This window comes from Xenopus laevis, chromosome 2L, assembly GCF_017654675.1.
Source record: "Xenopus laevis strain J_2021 chromosome 2L, Xenopus_laevis_v10.1, whole genome shotgun sequence".
Taxonomy (NCBI): Eukaryota; Metazoa; Chordata; class Amphibia; order Anura; family Pipidae; genus Xenopus; species Xenopus laevis.
In genome coordinates, this window is record NC_054373.1 from 179,286,826 (window position 1) to 179,302,690 (window position 15,865).

Here is a 15,865-nt window from a genome sequence, read left to right on the forward strand (position 1 = left end):
TGTGTCCCACACTGGGAGGTGGGAACCAGGGTGTAACCCCTCCCCCTAAATCACTTATTTAAGTATGTTGTTACACAGTGCATTTAGCTTGATAAAGGGCTGGAATAGCCCAAAACGTCGCTTTGCTAATGGTATGAATAAATAATCATTGATTCACATATCGGAGTGCTGCTGGAATTATTGCTTTACTGACCAATCACCCATTGCCACACCATAGCCCTGCCCCATGATATCACTGGACCACCCTTGTGATGTCACAGCCCTGCCCCATGACATAGTTGCCTGCCCTCCTGCCCGGCTTTCCTATAACAGAAAGGTGGAGACTCTAGTCCAATGTCAGACCATCAAGCACTAAACAAGCCACTTATCTATATAAGGGAAACTTGGATCCAGACATCGAAAGAATGAAGCAAGTGCCAAGGGTAGTGATGATTAACTTTTCATCCAAAGTATTATCACTGGGTAAGCTAAGTGCGTTCAATAAGGGTCCTTCCGTTGGAAAATATGATCCTAAGTAATCACTGTACCCATATAAATTAAGAAGTGGCTTTGTCAGGACTGATGAGAAAGGAAACCAAAGCCTCCAACTCTGAGTCTCAAGCTTTAAATGATTAAGTGAAGCATGTGCAATTGCTGCAATTGATTATTAGAGCGGTCCCTTCTGTATTATGGTTACCTGGTAGTGAACTTATTAATATTAGGCCCCCCTAAGCTCCAGAAATGCATTGCAAATACTCCCTTTAAATCTGCATGGGTTCATTTACCCATAGTACAAGTGCTAGAGCCTTTTGCAATTTTGCACCACTTAGGGTCCATGCTGTGCACATACTATTGGTGCAAGCAGTGCTTTGATGCAAGGTGCAGAACATTGCTCACGTGGGTTAAAGGTAACCCTGCATTTATATCACTATGTGTTCCCCAGTTTGTGCATTCTAAAAGAAAACCAGCTCCATTCTAGGGAATGCCAATGTGCCGCCAACCTCCCCCTTCCGCAAACAGTGAACATGTATCTCCAACCAATGAGTGTGAACGGTGTAAAGTTCTGTTTCTAAAATGTTTAAATGAAATTTCAAAAGGTCTTGAGAGAAGTAGCATCTCACTACATGAACCCCAGTCTACGGGTTGTCAAAGTTAGAAAAATCATTATGGTATGGAGACCAATAACAGTGAAAACAGTAGCAAAAGTATTTATAAAAAATGATAAGTTGTTTATTAGGACATGTTAAGCCTAACGCGTTTCATGCCAATGGGAACTATAAGTAAGTACTGTACCCATTGGCACGAAATGCATGAGGCTTAACATGTCCTAATAAACAACTTATCATTTTTATAAATACTTTTGCTACTGTTTTCTCTGTTATTGGTCTCCATCTATAATGATTTTTCGACATGTACCTGTATCTCCGCTGCACCTGCTCCATTCTAGGAGAATCAAGGGAGCAAGTTCTTCAACCTCTTTCATGGAGACCATCTATGTAGCTCTGACTCTAATTATTTAGATGGAAAGAAATTGTTGCGATGAGAAGATAGAAGACATGACCCCCAGGTTTCTTACTAGAAAGGATGACCCTGGATGCAAACAAAGATGTTTTAAAGGGAGCCCAAAGGGAAGTTCTTTTTTAATTTAGGGCTCCAGGTTCCCTATGAATATTTATGTTACATAAATCTCATAAAATAATAGCTTTTCGGGACTCGTGTGCATGAACTTAGTGAAGAGAAACGGGTTTAGTTGCTTTATCTGTTAAACTGTAACAAGTAAATAAGCCAAACAGAATGTAATTGCATATGTAATGGAGTGTGAGATTATTCTGTAATTCCAGCCGATAGAAATGCAGAATGATTCAGCGGCTGTTAATATATTGGATAATGTGTATCCTGCTTTCATTTATTTGGATGTTAGAAGCTACAGGGGAATCTTGTGCCCATGTAAAGTCACAAGGTAGTTGTAATTTTTATATATATATATACTCAGAAGTGCCTTCTAACAATAAAGAATGTATTATCCTTATAGTACATGAGGAGTAGATTACTGCACACAGTATTCGTTAGTAATAGGACTTTGTCTGTGTTGGGAATCCCATGGACTTTGACTTTCTACTATGATAGAGGTCACAGGACTTTTAACAATGTTTAACAATAAAGGGGCTAATCACATTTAAATTAACTTTTAGCATGATGTAGAGAGTGATATTCTGAGACAATTTGCAATTGGTTTATTATATGTGTTTTTTGTTATTTAGCTTTTTATTCAGCAGCTCTCCATGCATTGATTTAAATAAGAGATTGGGCTATGAATAGGTAACAGCCTGAAATATGAGTAATAAAAGGTACCAACAACAATAGATTTGTAGCCTTACAGAGCATTATTTATTTTTAGATGGGGTCAGTGACCCCCATCTGAAAGCAGGAAAGAGTCAGAAGAAGAAGGCAAATATTTCAAAAACTATATCAAGGAAATAACGAAGGCCAATTGAAAAGTTGAATAGACGTAGCCCTTCTATCATATAATGAAAGTTAACTTAAAGTTGAACCACCCATTTCAAGCCTTGCAACTTTGCAACTGTAAGATGTTGATTCTATTATTTAAAGACCGTTAGAAAGTGCAGTAATGTTAGTGGTGTTGCTTATAAAAACATTGTTGGTTCCATAAGAACATTAATAGATTTATGATATAATGAAAACCCATATCAAAGCAACATGAAGGGCTTATTTATTAAAGTCTGAATTCCAAAAACTCGAAAAATTTTGAGTTTTTCTTTTTTATTGAAAATCCGAATTTTTAGTGGGAAAAAAACCCCGAATTTTTCGAGATTGATTAAACCTAGAGGATGGAGTCCGAATTTGAATCTCAGACCTGCCGAGTTTGTATACAAGTCAATGGGAGGGTTCCCGATCTTATTTGGAAGTTTCTGTGGTCTGCGCTGGAATTAGCCCGAGAATCCGACTATTTTGAGCTCTTCAGACAAAATCTGAAAAATTTTGGGGAAAAAGTCCAGAAAAATCAAGGGATTCGGGGGAAAAGTCTGAAAAAAACCTAGCGTATCGGGGAAATAATCTGAAAAAATTGTACGATTCGAATTTTCGCTTGATTTTTTTCTGTGTTTGTCCCCAAACCGATAAAATTGTGATTTTTTTAATAACAAATATGGTCCAATGGTTTGGTCTGACTTTTTTCATTAAAATAGTCAGATAAATTCGGACTTTGACATACCTCCCAACATTTTGGAAGTAAAAAGAGGGACAAAATTTTTTTGCGCACGTAGCGCAGCGTTTTTTTTTTACCACGTCCCGTTCTGTGGCCACACCCCCCAATTACCATGTTAATTTTCCAAAATTTGGCAGGTTATGAAAGTTTGAAAATACTTCTCCTTATCTAAACTGCTCTTTTGTGTCTCAAAATTGTTACAAAGTATCTTATTTGCACCTGTTAGCTGTTCTGTGCTCTCTGCTAAAAGCCAATTAAGTTAGAAACTTTGTTTCTTTTTCTGGCTGTTCAGTGCAGAGAAAATAGGGACTTTACAGTACAAATGAGGGACTGCAGGTTGAGCTGTCAAAAGAGGGACTTGTCCCTCCGAAAAAGGGACAGTTGGGAGGTATGCTTTGATAAATAAGGCCCGAGGTGTTGCAAACTATATTTTATATTGTTGTGTTCTGTCTTTTGCACTTTTGACCCAAACCCAGATGCAATTTGCAGGTTGCACCCTGATTCATGACTTCTACAATGGTTTAGAGAAGGTTGCATCACTGTCTACGTTCTGCAGCACTGCATAGAGAAGGGGCAAGAGGTGGGTGGCACGAAAGTGAATACCGTAGGCTTGGGAATCATTAATGCATAAGGAATACAAGGGTACAAAAATAGATACTGCTCATGGTAGTGAAACATAAATAGTTATAAGGACCTACCCATGTACAGGTATGAAACCTGTTATCCAGAATGCTTGGAACCTGGGTTTTTTCTGGATTATGGATCTTTCTGTAATTTTGATATTCATTGATATTCATATTCATTCAGTCTACTAGAAAATCATTTAAATAAACCCAATAGGTTTGCCTCCCATAAGGATTAATTATATCTTAGTTATGATCTAGTACAAAGAGGAATCGTTTTTTAAAAGGTTGGATTATTTGGATAAAATGAAGTTTATAGGAAATAGCCTTCCTGTAGAATGGGTTTCCTGAAAATGGATCCCATAACTGTACCTGGACCTCATTTTTTCTGTTGAGCCACAAGGAGGTTTGTGAACGTGCCCTTTTGAATGGTTCTAATAGCTCTAATAAGTCTTTTAATTCTGACATTGTTATATCCACCTCTTAGTTTAGACCAGCTGCTCCTAATTGTTTAATTTGGGGTCTACAATAAGCCTGTCTCAACCTATTAGCAGTTGCTTGGTCATTAAGCTTCTAAGCTGAGATTCATCCTACTATGATTTATTGAGCTTCAGATTCCCTACCTGGTTCCTGAGTTCCTGTCCTGGTTCCTAAATCCCTGCCCAATGCTCTTTTTGTTGTATAAATTTCTGGTTCTGATATATGGCATGTTTATTGGATCCTGTCTTGCCTGCTGCTTCTCCAACTTTGGCCTTTTTATGAGATTCAGCCTTGCCTGCTGCCTGCCCAGACCTTGGCCCATTATTAGACTCTGTCCCAGTCTCCTTTTATTCAACATGAGTAACTTCTTCTGTCTTCCTCTTCTGCAGGGGTTGGTTGGCTTTTTAGGGAATACAGGGATATGGGAGATAGCTCATAGTACAACTTGATCCAGGGACTGGTCCCATTGCATCTTGGAATCAGGAAGGAAATTTCCCCCCTCTGAGGTAAATTGGAGAGGCTTTTTTTGCCTTCCTCTGGATCAACTTGCAGTTAGGCAGGTTATATATAAACTTCAAAGGTTGAACTTGATGGACGTGTTTTGAACCTAACTTACTATGTTACTAAGTATGTAGACATCTCTTGGCCTATGGCCTTTAGCCTGTCTACACTCAGCCTGTCCCCTAAGATAATGGAGATTTTTTTAATTAATATTGGCCATTGCACCAATATTCTGATCTTAGGGGGAAATCAAATGGGTGGAGAAACCATTGTGTGATACTCAGTTTCCACATCTATCATCATTAAGGGTTAGAGGTCACTAAACATTTCCCCTGTAGTGATCATCAAGACTTGTCTGCCATAACCCTATATTAGCAATGCCATGGTGCGACATCGATATAAATGCATCAAAGAAGTCAAAACACACATTAACAATTCACCTACCTCATTTTTGTAGCGTGCAACATTTAATGCAGTAAATTCATGGTTGTAATTCACTGAAAAGTTCACCGCGTTGAGCACGTGAGCTCCAACATGTACAGCTGCAAAAACCCGGAATACAAGTCACATGCTATTCATAGAAAACTTCACAGCACCATAAAATGTCTGACTTCCAATGGTAGATGCCAAGTTCCATTCTAATGCTAACGGAGAGTCTATAACAGTGATCCCCAACCAGTGGCTCAACATATTGCTCACCAACCCTTGATTGTTGGTCCCAGTGGCCTCAAAGCAGGTGCTTATTTTTGAATTCCAGCGTTGGAGGCAAGTTTTGGTTACATAAAAACCAGGTGCCAAACAGAATCTCCTGTAGGCTGCCAGTCCACATAGGGGCAACCAATAGCCAATTTACAGCCCTTATTTGGCACCCCAGGGACTCTTTTCATGCTTGTGTTGCTCCTCAACTCATACAATTGAATGTGGTTCATGTGTAAAAAAGGTTGGAGACCTCTGGTCTATAAAATAACATATATAAAATAGGAGTAAAGCTGACTATACATGTAAAGATCTGGTCTGACCTGGTCACCAAACTGAGCGGGTCTTTGCTTGGTTTGATCTTACAGGTGGTGGCCAAATAAAGTCTATACAGCCTGCCTCATCACATTCACTGTGGAGTGTGATAAAAATGTCTACTAGGGACATGACTTGGTTTTTATATTTCATTCTACTTTCATATATACATCCTCAGTTTTGGGACCTGTTATCCAGAATGCTGGGAACCTGGGGTTTTCTGCATATGGAATTTGTTCTGTAATTTGGATCTCCATATCTGTAGTCTACTATAAAATCAATTAAACATTAAATAATCCCAATAGGCTGGTTTTGCTCCCAATAAGGATTAATTATATCTTAGTTGGGATCAAGTATAATCTACTGTTTTATTATTACAGAGAAAAAGGAAATAATTTTTAAAAAATGTAATTATTTGATTAAAATGGGATTTATGGGAGATGTCCTTCCCGTAATTTAAAGCTTTCTGGATAACGGGTTGACGGATAACGGATACTATACCTGTAATTGCTGCTTGGCATTGATTGTGGACTACAGATTGGCTGTTAGTAGGGTTTGATGTTTTGGGGAGATCAAGGTAATATAATAATAAAATAAATAGAGGGCTTCTTAGAACAGTTGGTCAAGCAGAAAATGTATGGGCACCTTTAGGACTTACCGGTTGATAAGGAAGGAATATATACTAAACTCTATGAATTTTTTTACACAATAGATCTATAAAACATTTAAGTATATTCACAAACCAGAACAATGTGTAGAATTTCTCAAGTTCCTCAACATGTCACTACCATTCCAAAAATGTAAATGACTTGACAATGTCTTACTATATCAACTAATGACTATCCTAGGTATGCCTTCCAAGGGTAAGTCAATTACCCACAAGCTTAATATTTTACCGTTGCTTCCACTAAGGTTAATATCTACCCAGTTCCCATTGAATTAACTAACAAGTAGTTAAGCATTTGTACCACTTGAGAAGGAAAATGGATACTCCGTGAAACTTGCCATTGGCCATCTGTTAAGCCAATCTTCACTTAAACCTTAGCAACTCATAAACACAGTTTAACTTTAAGAATGGAAACTTCTCTATAACATTATGAGATCAGGAAGCCTCAAATTACTGTAGCTGATGTAGCAGCTTAAGGGAACAGGTAATTGTTTCAACCTATTGAAATGCTATGAGGGTACAATAAAGTCTCTGGATGTTAAACTCAAACTCATCCCAAGGATCATATTTTGAAAATAATTAATTGGAATGAAAAATGAAGTGCTGTTCTCAGGGTCGGACTGGGGACCGGGAAAAACCCGGTGGGCACTGCCGGCCCAGACCCAAACCCCGCTGGTGCTCCCCCAGGCCAATGATCTCCCTCCCCCGATGCGCCGAGGGAAGGTTTAATTTACACACACTCAAGGGAGGATGGATAGCAGGGACCCTTGTAGGGGGGTGTGGGGCATGGTAGGGGCCCCCGCACCCCCAAAGGGACCCCTGCACCCACCAGTCTTTTCTAGATGTTCTTTAGGGTAATGGTTCAAGGTCACCTTGACTTGTCCTCTCAGAAGAACCACTGTTCCCACATTCATCTGAATGGAAACTCACTGACCAGGTTAGACATGTAGAAGAATCCACTGGAAAACTAAATTATATTTGAGAAGCATAGCATTACACATTATGGACCTCTTGGGTCTTTCCTCTCGTGCAATTTGCTTGACCAGGGAAGACCCTACAGTTGGTGGGTTGGGATCAGTCAGCAATGCTTGTCTATGTCTTCTCAAGTGATCTCCACCTACTGACAGAGAAGTCTTCATGGTTTTATGGTTCTCATGGAGTGAACATAGAGATGTTGGGTGCTTTGCCTCCTGTATCATTTCCAACACTGCAATAAAGTGAGAACTCTCTAAAATCACTACGCTTGCCATTGTTTTAGAAACTTCTTTATTATTTCACTCTTCACAATCACATAAGCAACTTGTTACTGTCCTGAGTAATGATGGCTGACAAAATAGTTTTGCGTTTAAGCTGCGCACAGCAGATAGTGTAAATAGAAGCAGGATTACACTTTCCTCCCTTGAAACCTTCTCCCTTTCCTACATGCTAATACCTCGTCGGTGTAATAAATACAGGGAATTAATGCATCCGATAAGACTGCAGATCCAGCAGAAGAATTCATCCTGGAATAGATTACAATCAAAAGAAGAGACAGGGAAGGACTATACGAGACAAAATGAGTTTGGGGGAAGCTAATAGTATAGATAGGTTGCAAATTAATATTTCTGGAAACGCGAAGGCAGCTAAATAGGCCAAGGAATGTGTTAATTTAATACTTGATTTGCACTCTTAAAGGGATAGTGACACTTCTCAGATTTTAGCATAATTGAATTCTTCAAAATATGCCAATATGTCCTTTAGAACATTTTCCTCAATGTGACCTCTTTGTATGTAAATTGGACATAGGTCGCTTCTCCTTTAAGAGAGTGCCGGACTCCGACATGTTCTTATGGCCCCTAGGGGCTCGTCAATCAGAGCTGCAAGGCCGGAAGTTAAATGCTTGACTGACAGGAAGAATCTGGCAGCACAGTTAAATGGTGTTGTGGGCTTATACTACATAGCCACTCAGGGTCCTTATCACAGTACAGCTTCTTCCTTTCATGTTCAGGTATGTGACTATACAATAACAATCCTCCGCTGCTCCACCGCACTGCAAAACTCCTCTTGTGCACCGCTCTGTGCTGCTCATTTTTTTGATGGTGCTTTTAACTTATTCTGTCTTACTTCATTATGTGTGGCCCTTGCCTGCCTTCACTGCAAAAAAACAGAATGATCTGTGCCAGGACTGCTTAAGATTAACCTTTTAATCATACCTCCCAACTCTCCCTTTTTCGGAGGGACAGTCCCTCTTTTGACAGCTCAACCCGCCAGTCCCTCATTTGTACTGGAAAGTCCCTCTTTTCTCTGCACTGAACAGCCAGAAAAAGAAACAAAGTTCTCACTTAATTGGCTTTTAGCAGAGAGCCCAGAACAGGTAACATGTGCAAATAAGATACTTTGTAACAATTTTGAGACACAAAAACACAGTTTAGATAAGGAGAAATATTTTCAAACTTTCATAACCTGCCAAATTTTGTTAAAACAAACATGGTAATTAGGGAGTGTGGCCACAGAAAGGGGTGTGGTCATAAAATTGCTGCGCTACGTGCGGAAAAAAATTTTTTGTCCCTCTTTTTACTTCCAAAATGTTGGGAGGTATGTTTTAATCCCCAGAGCCGGAGTAGATGTAGGTTTGGCATCTGTCTGGTTTTGACCAGGGCTGGATTTTGGGAGGCCAGTGCCCCAAGGCCGCAGTGGCCGGGTGCTTCTTGTGCGCCCGCCGGAGCATGTTCCTATCGCTGGCACCGCCCGGACCTCCCCACACGACGCCGCGCTCTCAAGCATCCAAACACTGGGGAGCTTGAGTCCCCAGTGCTCCTTAGGAATTAGCTGGGCGGCATGACACCCCTAAAGTTTTGCCACCTAGGCCCAGGCCTTACAAATCGCGGTCTGGTTTTGATCCGGACAGCCTGGTATTTGGAAGGGCTGCCCGGGTCAAAACATCCTGCCCAGTTTTCCAAATAAGGAAATGGCGATCGGCCAATCTGTCATGGCCCCGCCCCTCTATGTCACGGGCACACCCCTATATGACACAGCCCCGCCCCCTGCCCGGTCTAAAGTGGGGAAAGGGTGATTAGTGCAGGAAATTCAAACGGGCAGGAAAGGGACACGCATATATGACCTAGTAAGAGGGAATGAGTTTAAAGCACCATCTGAAAAAAAAAACAAACAAACCTGAGCAGTGCGGGAGAGGAGATATTCTGAAAGAGGAGGCTTTTATTTTTGCAGGAGTGGGTGTGAGATAAGAGAGGCTGAAAGCAGTAGTACTCGCCCCTACAGGGAGTATTATCCTTCTACATATGAGGAAGTGGAGTGTTTTTTAAAGCAATATATTTTACTATAATTGTGGGTTTACATCAATCATTTTGTGATTAATAGTTATTATTGCCATCAAAGTAGAGATCTAAGCACAAAACTAGAGGTGTCACTATCACTTTAAAGTCATCAGGATGTAGCGAACTGCCGTTTATGTGTTCGCGAACGCCGTTCGCGAACACCGGCAAAAAATGCGAACAGTTCGCGAACTGTTCGCGAACTTCGAACATCCGAAAATCATTCGATTCGAACGATCGAAGGATTTTAATCGTCGATCGAAGGATTTTCGTTCGAATCGAACGATCGAAGCCATTCGATCGAATGATTTCATTCAATCCAATGGCTTCGATCGTTCGATTCGAACGAAAATCCTTCGATTTTAGCGATCGAAGGAATCGAAGGTCGAATGGATCGAACGATTTTTGACGCGAACGCCTATTGGCGAACGTCGCGCGACGTTCACGAACATTCGGCGGACGCGAACAGTCGAAGTTGCGCGCGAACTAGTTCGCCGGCGAACAGTTCGCTACATCCCTAAAAGTCATTGCCCAGGAGTGAAGCAGAGCAGCAGCAGCAGCAGCAGGGACAAGAAATGACAAAAAGTTGGTCGAGAAAAGATGAACGTTGAACAGGTATGGGACCTGTTATCCAGAATGCTCGGGACCTGGGGTTTCTGGATAATGGATCTTTCTGTAATTTGGATCTTCATACCTTAAGTCTAGTAGAAAATCATATAACATTAAATAAACCCAATAGTCTGGTTTTGCTTCCGATAAGGATTAATTATATCTTAGTTGGGATCAAGTACAAGCGACTGTTTTATTATTACCCAGAAAAAGGAAATGATTTATAAAAATTTGGATATTTGATTATAATGGAGTCTATTGGAATCCGTAAGTTGGAACTATCTGGTTAACGGGTTTCCGGATAACGGATCCCATACTAGTATAAATCAGCATAACTTGAATAATGGAGGAAAGAATGGTGCAAATTGGCAAGAGAAAAGAAGATACAAGTGCCTAAGGTGTTACGGTTTAATTACAATTACATTACAATTAAATTTAGAGTCTTTTTATGACCCATTGTATGAGTTTCTTTTTCAACCACCAAACACTAAGGGGGTCATTTACTAAAATCTGATTTTATATCACTTTTTAATAAAGAAAGCTCAACTAAACTCCCATCCACAATTTTACCTTATTTTCATTATTCATTTATTTATAAATCGAGCAAAAACATGAATCATGAAATTTTTTCGGAGTTTACACCCAAATCGCTCGATTTTTTAGGGTTATCGCTGAAAACCCATATTTTTGGATTATTGGGCCAAACCCAGTGCAGAAAACGATATCTTCAATTGACCTTGACCGTTTCGAGATACAAGATTTTCAGATTCTGGCTTTTTGCAGCATCGGGGTATAATAAATCTTGAAAAATTGTGGGGGGGTTTTCACAAAAAAATTCTAGTTTTTGCCCCTAAAAGTTTGACTAGAAAAAAATCGTGCTTTAGTAAATAACCGCTACAATATATAATATTATGGTCACTATTGCCATATTAATAATTAGTAATTACAGTTTCTTGCTTCATTAAAACATGCATAAAATACAGATACATTAATAATAATATTTTACAAACCGGTGATCAGTAAGGCGTTGTGTAACTTCCAAGAAAAATTACATTCAAATCCAAAAACAAAAATATATATATATATACACATGGTACAACCTATGATTAAGAAATAAAAGTCTTTGGTGTAATTGTAAATTTGACAATGACTGTTTCCATGGCAATGATTTCTTTTTCCTCTTATAATTCTTCCCACCTGCTCTATTCTCTAATGTCAACCTCACATCTTGTTTGCTGACGAACAGAATGAGCAGAGAGAGAGAGGGTATGTTCGGGACGATGAGATGTATAAAAAGGTTTAAGAGACATTAAAGGGATCCTGTCATCGAAAACATGTTTTTTCAAAACGCATCAGTTAATAGTGCTACTCCAGCAGAATTCTGCACTGAAATCCATTTCTCAAAAGAGCAAACAGATTTTCTTATATTCAATTTGAAATCTGACATGGGCTAGACATATTGTCAGTTTCCCAGCTGCCCCTGGTCATGTACTTGTGCCTGCACTTTAGGAGAGAAATGCTTTCTGGCAGGCTGCTGTTTTCATTCTCAATGTAACTGAATGTGTCTCAGTGATCAGGGGCAGCTGGGAAATTGACAATATGTCTAGCCCCATGTCAGATTTCAAAATTGAATATAAAAAAAAAATCTGTTTGCTATTTTTGAGAAATGGATTTCAGTGCAGAATTTTGCTGGAGCAGCACTATTAACTGATTCATTTTGAAAAAAAATGACAGTATCCCTTTAAACTAAAAATATGACTGCAGTGAATCAAGTAAAGCCTTTGCAAACTCTTCCATGTTTCATTTGGATATTTCCAATTGGTGGATCTACTAGTGACCACTGAAATAACAGAGTTGTGTCTAAATGAGAAACACAAAATATTCCTAAAGTAGATACTGCCAAACAATTGTGTTAATTCATCGGTAACATCCCTTTACTGCTTACGTTCTGTATAAAATACCAGGCCGTGCCTTGGGTTATCCGAGATCTGCCCTGTCCTTCACTCTCACATCCAGTCACTTATTAAATCATGTCACTTCCACCTAAGGAACATATCCAAAATACCATCATTTATCACCCAAGATGCCACCAAAATTCTTTATTCACTCTCTCGTCATTTTACGTTTAGGCTACTGTAACTCTCTTTTAATTGGCCTGCCAGAAACTGTCATCTCTCCAGTCCATAATGAACACTTCCATGAGACTCATACACTCAGCAACCGCTCCTCCTCTACATGCCTCTCTGGCAATCCCTGCACTGGTTCTGTTACCTTTCAGAATAAAATTCACACTAATGACCCTGACATTTCAAAGTCCCTCCTACATCTCTGTAACAGAGAAGCGTGAGGGTGAACACCATTGTAGCACTTGATAGAGAGGTTGTATAACCTGATGACGGAATGCACCATCATCTCCGCTCTGGCTGCGGACGTACACATCAGAGGAAACTTGATAGTATGGAAGCATCCTCAAAACAGAATAGGGGAAACCGAACTTCTATAAATAGTAATTCTTTATTGCTCCATATTAAAACACAACATGTGAGCAGGCAGGGGAACCAGCTTTACGCGTTTCATACTGAATGTCACTTCATCAGAAGCTTTGTTACATACCTGGTGGACTAGTGGGCCGGCGGGATTGCCTCTTCCTAGTTGCAATGTTCCTATGGTGCTCGCAGCTCGCACTTCTGCATTTTACGCACCGAGCATGGTGACGTCATCACACGTTGGCACGAGATTTAAACTATTTAAAGGGGCTTTGGGTTAGAAGTCTTTGTCCGTTGTTAGGTCTAACTCATTAGTTCCTGGGAAGTGTTTAGTCTGTTTATATTCCTGTTTTGATCCCTGCCTGCCTGGCTATTTTGAACTCAAACAATTCTGACCCTTGCCCGTCTGACTATTCTGAACTCTGCCGATATTGACCTTTGCCTGCCTGACTACTCTTGAACGCTGCCTGTACCGACCCCGGCCTGTCTGACCCTGTTTGAACTCCGTCTGTACGGACCCGGGCCTGCCTGACTATGCTTTTTGTCTACTCCTTGAACTGTTGCCTTCCATCCAACCTTGTTAACATAAGTGCCCCTGTGCCAGTTCAGAACATTACGTGGCTCCTCTCAAGTTTAAGATCTGGTGGCATCTGAGTAGCTGAGGGCTCCTACCAAAGCCAAAAGCAGCTGTTAAAGGCAGAAGATTGACCAGGGAGCCTAGCACTTGTTCTGAATTTAGAGAGCCGTACGTGACAATCTCTGGACTCCTCTGTAGATACTCACCCAACTGCTTACTACTCTCCTCTACTGAACTGCTCCTTAACTCTTCTCTCATTACCTTCTCAAGACTTTGCAAGGGCTGCACCCCTCCTCTGGAATTTTCTCGAACAGTCTGTCCGACTTCTCCTAAACTTTCTGCCTTCAAAAGATCTCTTAAAACTGAGTCATTTAGAGAAGCCTACCCTCATTCTGTTTAGCTACTAAATGCAATATCATATATACCATATATAAACCATATGCTACATCTCTCACCTGCTTATTTCTGACCTATTTCTGACCTTACCTTAGATTGTAAGCTCTTTTACACAGGGCCTTCCTCACCTTTTTGTACCAGAACTAGTCGTTATGTATGTAACTCTGTATCTTCTATGTATGCAATTCACGTGACTTATTTATATAAGCACATTCATTTTACAGCACTGCGCAATATGTTATTAATAATAATAATTAAATTATTTGCAGTGCGTTCACAAGATAAAAATGGGGAAAAAATGATGGAAAGAAAAGTCCATACCAGAAAATAAACATATTGCGAAGCCACAAGCAGCATGGAATGTTCTGTGTTTGTCCAACATCCTTCTGGTTTTCCTGCTCCAGACCTTTATAAAGAGAAAAATGATGTGTGTCACAGATACCATAAACCCATATAAATCTCTACATGGGGTCGGACTGGGCCGGTTGAAAAAGAAATGGTGGGCCTTGGTCCTCAACGATCCTACCCCGCCCCACCGAGCCAGACCTGCTCCTTGCCCCTCCACCCTGACCGTTTTTTTTATCAAATGAATATAAAATTGCTCAGTGTCCTTCATTTTTACAGTTTATTTTTTTTTCTCTAGTTTTCAAGATATTAGACTATATTTGAAGTTTTTAAACTGCTAACATATACATGAATCTGAAACAACTGCACCGCCTGCTGTTCATTTCATCCGACTGGCCACAGTCGTCTGAAAATTGATTTCATGAGAAAGGTCATGTGATTTTGCTTTGCTTATAACTCACCAGAGAGACATCACTTGACTCTTCAATGCGGAACAACATCACAAGACATTGCTTTACTCGCTAAACTGATTTTCAGTCGAGTGTAGCTTGTCGGACTAAAATGTACAGCATGTGGCTCTGTTATTTGCAAATTCATTCGAGTAGCAGTTTTTTAAACTGGTAATATCTTGAAAGGTAGAATAAAAATGATGTAAATTGAAAACATGCTTAGATGAGCGCTCCGAGCAATTTTACATTCATTTGTTTTGAGGATTAACTTTCCTGACTACTTTTGGAATTCTTTTTTAATGCATTGCATCATAAAGAAAAATCAGTTTAGTGAAGGTTCCCCTTTAATAAATTAAACACTGTATACAGGTAGGGGACCTGTTATCCAAAATGTTTGGGATTGGGGCTTTCTGGATAAAGGATCTTTCTGTATTTTGGATCTTCATACCTTGTCTACTAGAAAATCATTTATACATTAAATAAACCCAATAGGATTGTTTTGCCTCCAATAAGGATTAATTATATCTTAGTTGGGATCAAGTACAAAGTACAGGTACGGGACCTGTTATCCAGAATGCTCGGGACCTGGGATTTTCCGGATAATGGATCTTTTCATGATTTGGATCTTCATACCTTAAAGGGGAAGGAAACCTCGTCGGCGCTAACCCCCTCCCCCCTCCCGTGTATTGCCCCCCCTCCCTCCTCCCCCCTGGCCTACTCCTCCCGCTGGGCAAATGCCCCTAACTTGTTACTTACCCTTCTGCGCAGGTCCAGTCCAGGGAGTTCACAGCCGACATCTTCTTCCACGCGATCTTCTTCCTCCTTTGACCGGCGTTTTGGCGCATGAGCAGTAGGAGCATCTCGCCGTACGGATCTACTGCGCATGCGCCAAAAGTCACGCACATGCGCAGTAGATCGTACCGGCGAAATGATCCTACTGCACATGCGCCGGTCAAAGCAGGAAGAAGGGAGGGGGGCAATACACGGGAGGGGGGTTAGCGCCGAAGAGGTTTCCTTCCCCTTTAAGGGGCAGATTTATCAAGGGTCGAATTATGAATCTGAAAAACGTCGAAATTCGATTCAAAAAGACCAACCAAAATTAAATATAAGGTTTTTTTTGGCTGAATAGGTCAGTTTTTGATCGAATTTGAATTGTACGAATCAAAGTAATAGCACTTTCGAATCGTACAATTCAAAATTTTTCC

The 15,865-nt window shown here is 40.3% G+C and overlaps 1 protein-coding gene across 1 annotated transcript in view; it reads right to left on the minus strand.

Annotated features, from left to right (window-relative positions):
* The window catches only part of LOC121400067 (NADPH oxidase 4-like), a 128,209-nt gene that overhangs the window by 91,890 nt on the left and 20,454 nt on the right, over positions 1 to 15,865 (minus strand). The window contains 2 exon segments of the mRNA XM_041582725.1: positions 5,254 to 5,351; positions 14,188 to 14,272. Coding sequence (XP_041438659.1) covers positions 5,254 to 5,351; positions 14,188 to 14,272 — 183 coding nt within the window.